The 17,139-nt window shown below is 42.5% G+C and overlaps 1 protein-coding gene across 1 annotated transcript in view; it reads left to right on the plus strand.

The window, feature by feature from the left end:
- Positions 1-16,769, plus strand: part of FES (FES proto-oncogene, tyrosine kinase) — a 177,638-nt gene extending 160,869 nt beyond the window's left edge. The window contains exons 16-19 of the mRNA XM_073653191.1: positions 3,724-3,847; positions 8,601-8,758; positions 11,141-11,263; positions 15,899-16,769. Coding sequence (XP_073509292.1) covers positions 3,724-3,847; positions 8,601-8,758; positions 11,141-11,263; positions 15,899-16,041 — 548 coding nt within the window. The 3' untranslated portion in view covers positions 16,042-16,769. The remainder of the gene's footprint in view (positions 1-3,723; positions 3,848-8,600; positions 8,759-11,140; positions 11,264-15,898) is intronic.
- The last annotated feature ends 370 nt before the right edge of the window (positions 16,770-17,139 follow it).

Raw genomic sequence — 17,139 nt, forward strand, 5'->3', positions numbered from 1 at the left:
GGGTCTGGAGAAGAGGAGACTCTCCTCCAGACCCGGGTACCATAGTACCTGTTAAAAAAAAGAATTTAAAATAAAAAATATACATTATACTCACCTTCTGATGGCCCCCGGTCTCCTGTATGGTGTACCTGGCTCCCTGGCAGCTCGCGATGGTGTAAAAGGACCTTCCATGACGTCATTTAGTCATGTGACAGATCATGCGACCGCCGATGTCAGCGGTCGCGTGATCTGTCACATGACTAAATGACATCATGGAAGGTCCGTTTACACCACCGCGAGCCGTACAAGAGACCGGACTCACCGGAGAGAAGACCGCGGGCCATCAGAAGGTGAGTATAATGTTTTTTTGTTCTCATTTTTATTCTTTTTTTTAACTATTAACTTGGTCACACTTTATAAATCCATGCCGGTTGCATGGATTTATATAGTGTGACCAAGTTGTCAAGCACTTTTCCAAGTGATGCTAAAATCGCTTGGAAAAGCGCTCGATAACTCGCATGCAGAAATGCATGCAAAAACGCTTGACAAACGCTTCTACCCGGCAGGAAAAACGCATGTAAAATCCACAGAGATTTTAGAGGGAGATGCAGAAAAAATCAGCAGCATTTCTGCATCATGGGCACTTAGCCTAAAGCAAACCTGTCAGCAGGATTTTGCAAAGCAAACTAAATACACTGTCAGGTGGGCACCGTTACACTGATTAAAATGATACCTGAATTGATTAAATCCGTGCTGTGGTTGTTGTTTAATCGTTATTTTCAGTTTGGAGATAATGAGATTCTTGTGCTTCAGGGCTTTATCTGGTGCTCTGCTTACATATTCATTTGTATGCTCTTATGACAGGTCACTGATCCTTCAGTGACCAACCTCCTATTTTTAATAGTATATATATTATGTGGGTTAGGAAAAAAAATGGCACCCGCGCAGGCACCACTTGCCGATAGATACTACTGTGCACCCCTGCGGCCATTTTGTTGGAGCAAAAAATAAATTAGTCTCCAGCAAAATGGCCGCGGCGCATGCACAGTTGCATCTGTCAGCAAGTGATGCTCTTAATCTGCACAAGCCCCGCCCACTGGTGGGCCGCGCTTGCGCAGATTGAGAGCATCGCTTGACGACAGATACTACTTTGCACTTGCCGCGAAATGCCTGTGGCGTATGCGCAGTTGCATCTATCGGCAAGCGGTGCTCTTATTCTGTGCAAGCCCTACATCTATCGGCAAGCTATGCTCTTAATCTGCGCAAGTCCCGCCCACAGAATGGCAGCGGCGCGTGCGCAGTAGTATCTGCCTGCAAGCGATAGATGCTACAGCGCCATTTTGCTTGATGTAGTTTTTTTTTTCTAACCCCACATAATGTATATACTATGTAAAAAAGTAGGCAGGTCACTGAAGACACAGTGACCTGTCAGAAGCCATACAGTGGAATACATAAGATAGAGCGCCCCCCACAGTCCCGCCACGAGCATATCATTATCTCCAAACTGAAAATAAAGATTAAACAAGAATCACAGTACGGATTTCATCAACCCAGGTATCATTTTAATCAGTGAAATGTCGCCCACCGGTCAGTGTATGTAGTTTACTTAGCACAATCCTGCTGACAAGTGTGCTTCAAGGAAAGTGGAATGTTGGTGTTTAATCAGGAGAGTAAGGCTATCTGCGAATAGCACCTTTTAGAGTTTTCCCAGGTGAAGCTGTTTCAGGAAATAATTACTGTTTTATCAGCAGGAGATTATCACTAGAGGACTAGTAAACCTGCTGCCAGGTAGTCCTCCACATTCATGAGCTCGGTATAACCCCGCCCCCACTACTGTGCCTATGCACAGTGTACACAACGAAAGCTGCCAATCAGTGGTGTGGGCAGGGTTATACAAAGCTTATATTTGCAGCAGATAAATGCGATGTTTTTTTCAAAACTGCAGAAAGCAGCCCAGTAAGTGATACATCACTGGAATGAGGGTCTCTGCCCCTACATCATGCTGCTCTTAGATGGGGTAGCAAAAATCATGTGAATGATTCCCTTTAAAACAACATAAAAGTAATGCTACTACTATCATATTTTCGTGCTTTGATCCACTTGGACCCAGATTCATTTTCTGTTCGCACTGATGAGCCAGACACTTAGGCAATAGTGTAATATGATTAAAAGGGGAGACAACCGGCTGTCTTTTTGAATAGGCAGCTGCTCTTATTAGAAAAGAATAAGCATACCCTTAGCTATGAAACTCCTTAGATAAGGGTGCAGTCATGACCAACCTTCTGAATACAGCCTTAAGAGTCATTCAGACATCCGTGCTCCCGACCCGAGCGTTGCAGCTACATGTATTTCTATGAGGCTGTTCCGCTCAGGTCTGGAGAGCCACGGCCAGTCCGTGCATTGTGGTCTGATCTCGGACCGATTTACACGGACATCTGCATGAGTCCTTAGGCCAGTTGCAGATGAGTGTAATGTGGAACCATTTCTCTACCTATGTAATGGATGCAAGCCCCAGCTCAAACATGGGTCTAAAAGCTGAATCTATGGCATCTTATCGCAATTATTCTGTTAGTTTTGGGTCATTTGGACCACAGTGGGGTCAGGATTTGCCTGCGTAGAATAAATAAATATGCCCGTATTATACTTGTTTCAGATATACATTAAAAATAATACAGTTAAAAGGGATGAAAAATGCAACTATATTTGTAGACAGTTATAAGGTATCTGCCATACACTCACATTCTAAAAAATATTATGTTCTTAAACAAAAATATAAAAGCCAAAACCTTCTAACTGTACGCCAGAAAACCCACTTGTACTATACATGTATACAATAGAAGACTAAAGCCATGTTCCCACATGCAAAAATTATACTGTATTCAGCTGTGTTTTTTCTGCTGGTGTCTGCAAGTAATTATTCCATAGCAATCTGCTCTGATTATCCTGTTTTTGCTATGTTTTTTATGCGTTTTCCCAGTTTGTTTATGCATTTTAAGCGTAGAAATGAAACAATGTTTTTAATGCATTTTTTAGTGCATAAAAGCTGGTACTCTGCATTTAAAAACGCAATTGCGTTTATTATTTGCGTTTTTTCAGGTTTACCATGAAAGAAAAAAATGCACTAAAAAAAATCCGTTAAATCACTTGTATTTTGCTTGAACTGCTGAATACAGCAGATTTTCTGCACAAAACAACGGAGCGGGAAAAAAATTATTTATGCTACATAGGAACCTGGTCTAAAGGTTTTTTCAGGTTTACCATGAAAGAAAAAAATGCACTAAAAAAAATCCGTTAAATCACTTGTATTTTGCTTGAACTGCTGAATACAGCAGATTTTCTGCACAAAACAACGGAGCGGGAAAAAAATTATTTATGCTACATAGGAACCTGGTCTAAAGGTACTATATAGTAGGTCTGGATATCTCTTCTTTGGATATAGGCTGACTTATACCTAATGTAGTGATAAAATTTGATGTACGCCTAGCCTAAGAAACATTGAAAAAATAAAAAAGTTAAATAAACTGTTTTAATAATGTTGCTCAATTTCCTGGTGGGATTGGCTGCAACTTTGGAGAGTTTAGCTGAGTATTTTTTATTTTTTTTTTAAGAAAAATTAAAACCGTATTATTATTTTTTTACTTATCTCACTCTTTCTCTTGGGTGATAATATAATATATGGGATTCATTTTTATCTCAGATCTATGATCAGATGCTGACAGCTGCAATAACTTTGTTCTCCTGTAGGTGGAGACTTCTTGACATTCTTGCGGAATGATGGCCCCAGACTGAAAACAAAGGAACTAATCAGGATGTCTGAGAACGCTGCGGCGGGGATGGAATACCTGGAAAGCAAACATTGTATTCACAGGTACAGACTCAATGGTTATGGCTTTGGTATCTCATAAAAATAATGCGCAGCTTCAAAGTTCCTTCACATGTAGATATATGTAATGGATTTTATATAGAATAAATAACGATAATAGCAATAACTGGATCTATATGAAATGCAGTAACAATTCAAGTACAATGTCTAATTTACAGTATTGTACTTCTACACCAATCTCTATGAAATATTTGACATACTCAAAAAGGGATTTTTGTCTTAAAGGACATTAATCTGTCACAGCCAGTTTTCACTTTTGCACATTCGTTATTTCCTACCGTTCTTCGAATACCATTTTAGGGTACATATAATATTTTTATTACCTATTAATGCATTTTTTAGGAAAGTGTGGTGACCGAAAAATGCAAATCTAGAGTTTCGATTTATTTTTATCTTCTTGGCATTTACCAGATGTACGAGCAGTTGCACCATTTGAATGCTGTTGTCAGTAGTTGACAGTAGCATTTAAGTGGTTGAACAGCAGAGATCAGAGCTCACTTCGGTTGCTACTGTTACAGGCAGGTGCCAGTTATATAGCACAGATGGGATCTGCTGGGTATGGTGCGGGCTCAGCTCCTGAGCCTGCTTCATAGGTGCAAACCCGACATTGGACATACTATTTTGTCCTACATAGGGATTTGTTACTGTAGTGCAGTGGCTCAGTGGTTTGCTGGGTTCATAGGTTCAAATCCCACCAATGACAATATCTGCAACTTCTGTTTGTATGTTCTCCTGTAATTGTGTGGCCATTGGCGGACACAGATAGAAAGAGCCCCTGTGCAAGAACAGTATATGGAGCCTTTGCAGTTCAATAACTCATCATAATGCGAAATTCCACCTGCTTTGGAGTTTGAAACGGGCCCCTCTTACCTCATGGGCCCTAGTGCAGCTGCACAGATTACACCAATAGTATGTCCGCCCCTTTGTGTGGGTTTCCCATTGGTACTGCAATTTCCTCCTACACTATAAAAACATACTAATAGGGAATTCAGATTGTGAGCCCCAGTGGGGACAGTGATGACAATGTCTGTAAAGTGCTGTGGAGTAAATTAAATAAATTAGTTAAATGATTATTTATTGATGGATATTGTTTGTAAGCACTGCTCTGCAGCAATTCGGGATCATTGGAGGCGCATTGTTAGCTCCTGACCATGGCCGGCTTCAGCTTTACAGTGCAGCTCCTCCATTGCTGTAGGGGAAATGCTGCCTCATATAGCGGCATCAGAGAGGACACAGTTATGCAAACAGCGTAGTTCAACTGAGCTCAGCTGTCTTCGTAACTCCCCTTCTAGTAGCCAGAACCATAAAGCAGTTATATCCATTTCAAACATAAAAAGCAGAGACACAATGCGATACACTTTATTGATCCCAAGGGAAATTGTAGGATCACTGCAGTGCAATATAAACAAGAGCATGAAATTACTTAATTAATAAAAACAAAACAGTAGATGGTAATAACTCTTCAATGATCTTTTGTGGTCTAGATAGTAAGTGGAATTAAGACTGTGTGCACACGTTGCAGATTTGGTGTGTTTTTTCCGCGTTTTTTTCCTGCACGGATTTGTGGCAAAAACTGATGCCAGCAAAGTGAATGAGAAACCTGAAGTGTCATGCACACGTTGAGTATTTTAGACTTGCAGATTTGGTGCAGAAAATAATCTGCAGCATGTCAATTCTCTGTTCATTTTTGCCTGCGTTTTTCACCCATTGAATGCACTGAAAAAACGCAGGCAAAAAAAACAGTGCAAAATCGCAACATTTTTGAGGCTGTGTTTTCCTACCAAGAGATGCAGAAACGTTGCACCAAATACTTAACGTGTGCACATTCCCTTAAGGTATATTTAGCAGTAGACAACCAGTGGGATAAAGCAATAAAAAAAAGCATACTCACCCCCACACTGGGCTCCCTGATCCAGTAATGCTGCTCCGACAGTCTCTGATGTGCCAGGAACGGCGAATTGAAATGATCACTGGAGCTGCTGATTGGCTGCAGGCTCAGAAGTAGGCAGTCAGTGGCAGCAGCGGTCAGTTCACTGAAGGTTGGTGACATTACTTCTCCAAGTCCAGCAGTGCTGGAGTGTGGAGCTGAGTGCAGGGGTGTGGAGCTGAGTGCAGGGGTGTGGAGCTGAGTGCAGGGGTGTGGAGCTGAGTGCAGGGGTGTGGAGCTGAGTGCATGGGTGTGGAGCTGAGTGCATGGGTGTGGAGCTGAGTGCATGGGTGTGGAGCTGAGTGCAGGGGTGTGGAGCTGAGTGCAGGGGTGTGGAGCTGAGTGCAGGGGTGCTTATGCATTCTTTTATTATTTGAACTCCCTGGTTGCCCTCTGATGAATTTACTTTTTGACCAGAGAACCCCTTTGATTTTCAGTAGCACCTATATTAAAAACTGCCAGATTCCTTCTCTCTCTCAGACCTGTGCCTTTCTCTTGATTCATCACCCAGGGACACTCTTGGTGGCGTGACATACATTTACATCTGCCAACTGCGGCAGTTAATCGACCGACTAGTGGGTCAATCATTGGCCTATTTAGATAGGCCAACCCGAATTATATGTGCGCACAACGATAACTAACACAATCGTTCTGTGTCAATGCTGCATCATATTATCAGCAGCAGCACATCACCTGTTTTTATGGGAAGATTGTAAGGGGGAAATTTGGCCAACTTCTATATCCGCGCCCCTAAACACCTTACATAGGGGTCCCTGGGTGTGTGTGTGGTTGTGGTTCTGTGGTGGACACCTTCAGGATTAGTTCTGGTGCCAACTGTACGGCACCGGACCCCTTTAAACTCAGGTTGAAGAAACCAGACGAGTTTGCAAAATTAAAGTCCTTTTTACTAACAATAAAACTTATGTACAGAAGGCAGCAGGAATAAAGCGTGCTTTTTTTCTTCTGTGCAATACAGAGGCACATTCTTAGTAGTTATGGACGGCGGCACAATACTTAACATTATAGATGAACAATAGGACAAATTGGGTAACTCCATCTTCCTGGTACAGAATCACACGGGTCAATGTGTTTCGCTGTGCCCACTTCACCCTTGTGAATGGTGTAAGGGAGCTCACACTAGCTACCACCTCACTGACGTGCTCCAGCCTGGCTGACCCCGTATTCCTTCACGCTTTTTTTAGCTTTTCCAGTTAAGTGCCCCAACTTGCCTGCTATGAGGAACTGCAACCACTGTAGGATTCTTGCTGAGACTTGCTCCCTTTTCTTGTCTGGGCTGCCACACACACACCCATTGATAATAACCTTCCTCTGAGGGTGTCATTTCTTGTCTTCTGTTCTCTAACAACTAACTATAAACCAGGAATTAACAGACAAGTCCATATTACTCCTCTCCGACTATGGGCCTGCCCTATAGTTAACCCTGTCATCTCTGGCTAACAGGAAGTGCAGCCTCCAGGAGGATAAAAGATGTAATACAGTACATTTTCTACACATTAAACAACAGGGGTCTTCAGAGGGATGTTACGGCATCTTCACCACATTTACAGGATGTCCTGCCGATAGCGATTGTTTTAATGGCCGCATAAACGATCCAATCACCGAACTAGGTGTTTTGTATGTTTTTGGAAGCCGATAATCAACAAACAAGTGTTGAAACAACATTCTTTCCCGATTACCGGCTCATCTAAAGGGGCTTTTAGACCCAGACTCTTCAGAATCAGCTATTTGTCAATCTTAAAGCAGATCTGGCAAAAATAAAGACTGTAAAGACTGATGGGAATGAGGCAGTGTCTGTGCAATGGCAGAGACCAGGGAGATTGTGAGCAGGGCCAGGAGGTAGGAAACGCAGAGGACTTCTTAAATTCCTAGTGGCCACCACCATCTTAGGCCCTCATATGACTCATCTGCACATTTTGTTAGGAAATATTGCAGAGAATTACGACTTTTCTGCTTCTCCAGCCCACATATTGATTTTTCTCAGACTTCAATGACTTGATAAAAACAAGCAAGCTGGGAGGAGATTCAATCAATAGTTCTTTAATGAATATGTACAAATGGGTCAACAAAGGCAGACCGTGCAAACTTTGATTAATAAATGTTTGCAAAATTAAAAGGACACCCAACACCTCCTGTTTAACAGGTATTACACATGTCTAAACCAATGACAAAGCATGTGCCTACAGCAACATAACATCATTAGATGTATAATTCTGTACTGGACATTCACCTGATTCAACCAGCTACAATGTTTTATTAGTAAGTTTTCATTGTTCCAGGGGCGGACATATTATTGGTGCAATGTGTGCAGTCGCACAGGGGCCCAAGAGGTTAGGGGGCCAACTTTAAAGTTAAATCAGCAAGCATGTCCTGTCATAGACACAAAGAAGGGCTCATATACTGTTCTTCCACTCTTCTTTCTGTGTCCGCCACTGCATTGATAACATGCTTGCATTTCATTTTTTCTGGGATGTACTTGGATGCCACTTAGCAGCAAAAGATTTAGGACCAACTAGGGCTGCACCCCATCTATCCAGGAATCCCATGGCCGGTAATATGGTTTTGCATGTGCAAAAAGCACATTTGTACACATAAGAGTGGTGATATGGCTTAGTAGGTGCTTTTGACCCAATAAAAATTATACCTTTTTTTGTAGATATCCTCTGTGCCTGTCATAAGAAATCTAGTGTAGACGCAATGTGTAAATCAAGCTAGAAGTGCATTGGGGACATCAAAACACTTGGACTACACTTTTTGCATTTTACACAATGTCTTTCTTTTTTTTTAATGCAGGGATCTTGCAGCACGTAACTGTCTTGTGACCGAAAAAAATGTCTTGAAGATTAGTGACTTTGGTATGTCAAGAGAAGAGGCAGATGGAGTATATTCATCCACTGGAGGAATGAAGCAGATTCCTGTTAAATGGACGGCGCCGGAAGCTCTTAACTATGGTATTTCTTTATATTAGGATTATGATGTTTCTCCAGGACTTATTTAAACTGAATTTAACAAAGGAAATAGTAGATCTAGTACACATTGTCTGCAGTCCGAGCCATGGCTAAGCTTTTCATCACATGTGCAAAAAGTATTGTTTGCTACCCTAACCCTGTATTGAAATACGTTGTTAGTGTACCCCGATAGAGGCCCCTGATGGATGATCTTCTAGATTGTCGATACAAATAGTTGTATAGAAATCTTGCAGAGAATGCAGGCATTAATTTCCTCCTGGTCACTTCTAATTTAATTTGGGACGTTGATTGCAGGATATAGCGTTCCTAATCTCCTCTTGCCTACAGTAATGAAGGGGGAGGTACCTGCTGCAGTAAGGTCCTCTACAGCCATATATTGTTTGGTGAATGGTTGGGAGACTGCAAAGTAGGATGGATGATCTCTAGAGACACACAAATGAATCATTTATACACTCTGCAACATTGAAATTGTAACACAAGGGGGAAAAATTGTGGAATCATGAAAATCACAGGATAGATAGACATGTTAATGATTTGAAAATTTTGTTTCCATTTTGTCATCATTTGCATAACATCTCGATTTATTCAGTATCGATTATGACTGCCATGTGTAAAAAATACACTTACACACCTTGGCTGCTATCACTAAGGTTATTAATGGTTGTTTGGAGAATGTTCTGCCACACTTCAAATCATCAAGATCTTCTGCTGGCAGTTCCTATTGCAGTTGCTTACCAGTGGTGTCCAAGGTGTGTTCAATGGGAGACAAGTTCAGAGACGCTGCAGGCCAAGGTAGCACCTTTAAGCCACACAGGCTGCATACAGTAGCACAAGAAAAATACGGCCTGGAGTTGTCTTTTAAAAAATGGCTACCAGGACACTTTGGACAAATGGCCATACCATTGGTTCCATGCTCAAATCAAAATAACATCAAGCTGTTAGTGTACATGGAATGAAGACTAGAGGGTCACCATACATTATATCATTGCACACGCTAATCCTGGGAGTAGGAACTGTGTGATATGTTCCCTATTGAAGGCTTCTTTATGCTATTGCCCATTTGAACAAAAGCAGGACTCATTGCTGAAGAGGATAGCCCTCCATTCCAGCCTCTATTTTCATCTTGCTTTGCACCATTATAGCCTCTTAGATTAGTGGTATGAAGACACTGAGGAGGCCTTCAATAGGGAATGTCACACCTGTCCTACTCCCAAGATTATGGTTTGGGCTGGCATAATGTACAGTAGCCGGACCCCTCTAGTCTTCAATCCAGGTACACTAACAGCTCGATGTTACGTGAATTACATTGGTCATTTCTCCAGAGTGTCCCAGTAGCCATTTTTCAACACTATAACCTCAGGCCCCAAGTTGCTCTAAATGTGCTACCATGACCTGCAGCAACTCCGGACTTGTCTCCCATTTAGAAAATCTGGGACAGCATTGGTAAACCATTGCAAAGGGAGCTGCCAGCAGCGGATCTTGAGATTTGCTTGCCCAAGCGCATTCAGCGTGGCAGAACATTGCTCAGACAACCATTAATAACCTCACTGATTGCAGCCAAGGCATGTAAGTGCATGTGGTGCTCATACACTATACTGAATAAACCATTAATGACCTCATTAGTCTCGCCAAGGTGTTTAAGTGCATGTATTTCTGCACATGGCGCTCATATTTGACACTGAATAAATTGAGATGTTTTGAAAATTTTGTTTCCATTTTATTGATCATTTGCATATCATTACCGAGTCTATCCATTCTGTGAGTTTCATAATTCAACGACTTTTCCTTTTTAGTGTTGCAATTTCAGTGTTGAGGAGTGTATACTATAGGATTAAAGGAGAGAGGAGTGTATTTTACATATTTAGTGTTCCCATTAATACTTTGATTATGCATTTAAATAAATGCTAGCATCCAATCAAACCTAATTTATATATCTTAGTGGAGCCACAAGCATAATTGCAAGTAATTTGCTTTAATGTTCTTCTTTTTTGGAATCTCAAGAAATTTTGATTGGCTCAAATGTCATAGACTGATTATTTTTTTTTATTTGGCAGTTTAATATGAGGATCTGATGAGTGATCCTTACCTCTAAAACTATGCACCTCATTTATAAACTGGAACAATACGTTGACTTGAACTTCAAATGGCTGTTAGTAGGATTGAGCTCATCTCAGTAGGCTAAGGGCTCCACATGCTGAACACAATGAAAGCATGAGCTGAAAGGGTCCTCATCTTGTGCCTTATGTTTAACCAGTTCAAATCTATAGATTATCCCATATTGTACAACTTCTGCAATGTTTATTCTAAATGTGTGGAAACTTTTGTCACCATAGATTGATAATACCCTGTGTAATTTTATTCTAGGTCGATACAGTTCGGAAACTGACATTTGGAGTTTTGGAATTTTACTTTGGGAAGCCTTCTCTCTTGGTGCAGTGCCATATACTGCTATGAACAACCAGCAAACTAGAGATGCTATAGAAAAGGGTAAATGCATGCCTCCACAATAAGAATTAGAAATAAGGAAAATAGATCTGACATAAGATGTGCTCCAGATTCTCAAAAAATAATTACAAGTCCACCATGACTGAGATCAATGTGATTGTTCTCACTGTACAGTATTCCCAGCTCTAGTCTGTCCAACTTTGATCACCATGTGCATTTCATGTCTCGGTATCTTGCCTTTACTGATCTTGTAGTCCATTTTCATTCAGAGCTGGATTCAGAACCCTGCTGGGTTATTCTTAGCTCTAAGCTCCCATCTCCCAGCAGCCCCTCCTAAATCAGAACCTGGAATCGTTATTTGTATTCTGGAAAGTGTATTCTTTACGCCAGACACTGTACAGTGATCTGATGTAGAAAACAATAAGTCTGCCGTGCATATCTGTATATAAGACAAGGTAAGATGTTACGGACATCTACATCAGATTGTAGCATTTAGGGTATGTGTGCTGTAAGGCGGCGGTGTTCACACCGTGCAGTAACTGAGGCAATGACCCAAGGAAGTCCAACATAAACAGCTTTATTCAGCCACTCACAGGTAAACAGGAGAGTCCTCCGGTTCGCAGACGGGTTAACACGAGTCTTTCAACAACGGTTGCCATGGGCAATGGCCGCGCCGGGCCGCTCAGAGCCTGACAGGTGCAAAGCCTTCCCAGGGGTGGGTTCAGCCACACTCAGTCCTGCTGAGCTTTCCTGCTGTGCTCCTAGCAGGTTCCAACATAGAACAACACTAATCCTAGTGCAGGGTTTTTAAAGGACCTGTGGCAGGAGCCACTGGAAAACCCGGGTTGGAGGGAGGAGGCCGCCCCACTTCCTCCTGTGACCTCCTCCAAGAAATGAAGGCCCTGTCAGGTTTTACTAATTTGCCTTAGCCAGATAGCCTGACCAGGTCAATGCTCACCTTCATTGCAGCCGCAGGTGAGTTTGTGACTGTGTGGCGCCCCTGGGGGTTCGACCGCCACAGAGATGCTGCACCTCTTTAATGGGGTGTGGTATCTCTCCTTCGAGGTAAGAACGGGGCAATTGTCAGGACCCCACCTCTACATCCAACACCACACTTCTCCCACCAGGGGGGGCCAATAGGCACCAGTGTGCTGCCCCTGCCGGGATAATGGGAGATTGGGGAACCAAAAGATAGGGGGAACCATGTAGTGGGTGAGGGTGGAGGAGGCACATATAGGTTACACTTAATAATTTATATTTAATAAACAGCCATCTTGGGCTCATGGTCTTTTGATTGTGATCTTCATCACTGAACGTGGCTTTCTGTGTGATCCTGCAGTTGATGGGGACACGGTCCTCGAGCTCTGGCCTTGAGTCGAGGAGCGGGTCTGAGTTAACGGCTGTCTCAACCCGGTCAAAGTCCCTGCCTAAGAAGGCCTGGAGCTTAGGAGTTTAGCTCCATCGCAAAAGGATCCCAGGGGGATGCAGACGGAGCGGTGTATGCCACCTGTCCTCGCTATTCTGGCCTAGTCAGAGGGATTCCGGCTGCAAGAGGGGTACCGGCCCCCGACACCTGACTTTGCTACTCTACGTCCTAGTCAGGGAAGCCCGGAAGGCACAGAGGATCCCACCAGGTAACGGAAGGAGCGGAGTGGCCACCCGTACCCTTGTTCTGCACCTAGTCCAGGGGGAGACCCGGCCTTTCTACACACACAAAGACAGGAGAGGACTCAGTTTGAAGTCTAGGAACACTCTGGTGCGGGGTCCTGATTAAGCACCTGAATTACTCGGAGGTTGTCGGACCCCCGTTCCTGGTGACCGCTGAACCCCTTGAGGAGCAGGGAGAAGCCTTGCAGCTGCACGCTCTACCGTGAGTAAAAACTCTGGAAGTCGACCCCTATGGCCTCTGGACTCTTTATTTCTGCACCGCACAGCACCAGACCTCCTTCACTACGACTCCCTCCATCCTCGTCTCTGCCCTGAGGCCCTGCTCCACCTGTGGGGAGTAGTATCAACGTCGGCTGCCACAACATCCCGCCTCAGAGGACTGCAGCAGCGCTGGTGGCCTTCACCAGGTGCCACAGGTGGCGTAGTCGATAGCAACCACTCAACCCTGATAGCCCATTACATCCTTTTTAATGTGACGGCCCTGGGCACGGAACGGGTCCAGGCCACGGCTGCAACCCACCAAACATCTGACCCGGCTCCGAGTAACCCCCCATCTTCCCAGGGTAGGGCTGTGAGCGTCACAACTGCAATGCACTCCAATGGTTTTAATAGGTCTCTGTACACATTCTGGGGGAGATATAACGCCCCTCGTATACGATCCCGGTCACTGCTTCACAGCGCACATTGAGTATTTGATTGCAGAAATTTCTGCATCTCTTGGCAGCAAAAATGCTGCGGAAAAAACGTGTGTTTCGCCATTTTTTTGGTGCGTTTTTGCATGCGTTTTTTGATGCGTTTTTGTACAGCAATGAATGCATTTTGGACCTAAATAAAGATATTTGAAAAAAGAAACGTGGGACATCGCTTTAACTCTTGGATTACTGTCGGACCTGGGGTGAGTATATTGGGTTAATTTAAATGATTAAAGAATGTGTATGTTTTATTTCAAATTAAGTGTTTTATTTTTGGTGTTTATTTAACTCTTTACTTACAGGTTTAGTAATGATGGTGTCTGGCTGACAAATTTTCATTACTAAACCTAGGGCTTGGCGTCATCGACACCTAATCTCATTAACTAATCCCATTACTCCAATGTAACTGCACCAGGGCATCAAGAAGAACCTGGGTTAAGCGTTAGAATTGGCACTTCAAATATGAAATGCGATTTCTGGGGCAGCTGAAGGCTGCTATTTTTAGCCTAGGAAGGCACCATTAGGTCAATATGTTCCCTGGCTATTAATAACCGCTCACAGCTGTTTGGTTAGCCTTTAATGGCTAGATTACGGGGAGACCCCAGAAAAAAATTGATGTAGGGTCCCCCTATAAAATCTAACCAGCAAAGGCTAAACAGACAGCTGCAGGCTGGTATTACTATCCAGGGAAGGGGTCAATACTCCCAAATGTCCCCTGGCTATTAATAACAGCTCACAGCTGTTTGATTAGCCTTTACTGGCTATTTTACAGGGGGACCCAAGAAAAAAATTGACGTAGGGTCCCCCTACAAAATCTAACCAGCAAAGGCTAACCAGACAGCTGTGGACTGATATTAATAGCCAAGGAAGGGGTCATGGATACTGGCCCCCTCCAAGGCTAATAACAAGAGCGCTCAGCTGCCCCAGATATGATGCATCAATAAGATGCACTAAACCTGGCGCTTAGCCTCGCTCTTCCTACTTGCCCTGATGCAGTGGCAAATGGAGTAATAGGGTTGGGGTTCATGTGAGCCTTGAATTGGCAGCTGACATGAAGCCCAGGTTAGTAATGGATCATTTATTTAAAAATGAAAAACACAGTTTGCTCACCTAACGCCTAATCCCCTGTAAAAAAACAGAAAATAAAAAAGCAACCTTATACTCACTTAACGCCTAATCCATCTGAAGCCATTGTCACCTGTAAAAAAAAACAAAACAAAAAAACATATCCCTCACCTGTCCGAGCGGATCATTTGTAGAACAGTCACATAAGCAGATGTGACGGTTCTACATGGCAGCAGGCTACACACTGACACAGCAGTCTAATTGCTCCTGAGTCAGTGCATATCGCTGAGCTGCCATGAGAGAGGTCACAGGAATTCATCAGCTGATGAGCTCCAGTGATCTCACTTACTGCACCACCGCGTGACGAGTCAATGGGTGAAAAATGCGGCAAAAACGTACAAAGAAAAAACACAGTGTGCATACAGCCTTAGGGTTTGTACACACGTTAAGTATTTACAGCAGAAATTTCTGCACCATTTCTGCAATTCTTTGCAGGAAAAAACGATGTGTAAAATATTTTTGCTGTGTTTTTCACATGCCTTTATTGTTGCAAATTTTTCCCCAATTATTAGTATGGGTGAAATTTGCAGCAAAAACACTGAAAGAATTGACATGCTACTTATTTAAATCTACAAATCTGCAAGGAAAAAATAAGCAACGTGTGTATGAGACTTCAGGAGACTCACTCACTTTGCTGGCACTATGATATCCTTCAGGTTTTGTGACAAATCTGTACTGAAAAAAAACGTGACTAAACTGAAAAGTTTGCACAGACACTAAAATGGTAGTCCCATTTCCTGTCGTTGTGCCATAAATGGACATAAGATGCGGGACCTTTATCTATCTTGAGAATAGGTCCTGACGCACGTCACTGTTAATGGAGAGGTAGTTGGAATTCCCTTCCCTCGGAATTCCTTACGTTCTCTCTTCATTTCTAAGGGATGTACAACTACCTCTACACTTACAGAAACACCAAGTTAAATGTGCGACCCGCAACTAATTTACATTTACGTTATATCCTGTGGATATGTCATAAATATATGAGATGATTATGCATGCCCCTTGTAATGTAAATGGTCATTAATATATGAGTCAGTGCCAAATTTATGAGGAAAAACTAATGGTGTGTGTATGTATGTGTGCTAATGAGCTAGCTGTACAATCGGGTTCTTTTCTATTGATGTGAGATGACATTATAGACAAAATCAGTCAATATTCTATGTTTAAATATTTCATTTCCTTTTGATTGCAGGAATCCGCCTCCCTGCCCCAGATATGTGTCCAGATGATATTTATAAGCTGATGTTGCGATGCTGGGAATATGATCCGAGGAAACGTCCAAACTTTGGCACTGTGTACCAGGAACTTACCAGTATCCGCAAGAAACACCGATAAAGCCCGTTGCTAACAGACTGTATAGGAAAGAGGGAGGCAATAATCATCTTATTGGTGGTTATCTGGTGGGATTTATTGAATGGACCTGCAGGACATAATGAACAGGGACATTAGTACTGCTCTGTACAGATAAGTTATACATACTGCTCATGTCATTGACGTCACTAGACATTTTCTTGCTATTATACGCTTTGTTATTTGTTCAGCTCATCATCATTGAATCTCTAAAAAATAAACGTTTTCATACCCACATAGCAAAATAATATAAGATGAAATTTTGTGCATCCTGCATCAGGATTACTTTTTGGAAATGCAAGAGGTAATGATAATGTGTATGATGTTACACATGTACAGAGCTGAGCTGTTTTATAGCACAATCCATTATGATGTCACTATGTGCCCTTTATGGTTTTTCAGCTCTGCTACATCTCCAGTTAATGCTCAAGCTATTCACTATTTGTTATCTATGTATCTTAATAAAAACTTTTTATTATCTGTATGCACTATTAAAGAAGTATATATTTAACATGATCCAACTGCCCTATCTCTTCTACGAGGTTCCTGAAGATACTGCAGAACTCCTTTTTCCATCATGACATGGGCCTTTATCCACATGGACCTTTATCAAGTGCAATCACTATCCAAGATGGAACTTTCCAATATGAATCAGAAAGAATTAGATTAGAGAAATATCATCTATTCCTCTCTGAAACAGCGTTTCTCTTCTCTTTGGACTATAATCAGTTTTGCTGCTCAACACTATTCACTTCAAAAGGGCTGAACTGTAGGATTTATTTATCGATTTATTTAACAGAAAAACTGTCTTTGTTGCCCACTGCAAGCAATCAGAGCTCAGCTCCCATTTCTTACACTGCTGTGGAAAGTTGTCAGCTGCACTGGGATGGGTTGCTATAGGCAACAATGCGAGTTTTTGTGTTGGATAGCTTTGATAAATGAACCCGACTCTCACATAATCTCTTTAAAGGGGTTTCCCAGTTTAAAAAAAAACTGTCCCCAGGCTCAGTTTGTATTAAAAAAATTGCGCTTTATTCATGCTTCTTGTCTTCTTTATTCATGTCTTCGTTACTTCTCCCAGTG

The sequence above is a fragment of the Phyllobates terribilis genome, unplaced genomic scaffold (assembly GCF_046119375.1).
Source record: "Phyllobates terribilis strain yellow unplaced genomic scaffold, ASM4611937v1 Scaffold_11__3_contigs__length_659146591, whole genome shotgun sequence".
In the NCBI taxonomy this organism is placed as follows: domain Eukaryota; kingdom Metazoa; phylum Chordata; class Amphibia; order Anura; family Dendrobatidae; genus Phyllobates; species Phyllobates terribilis.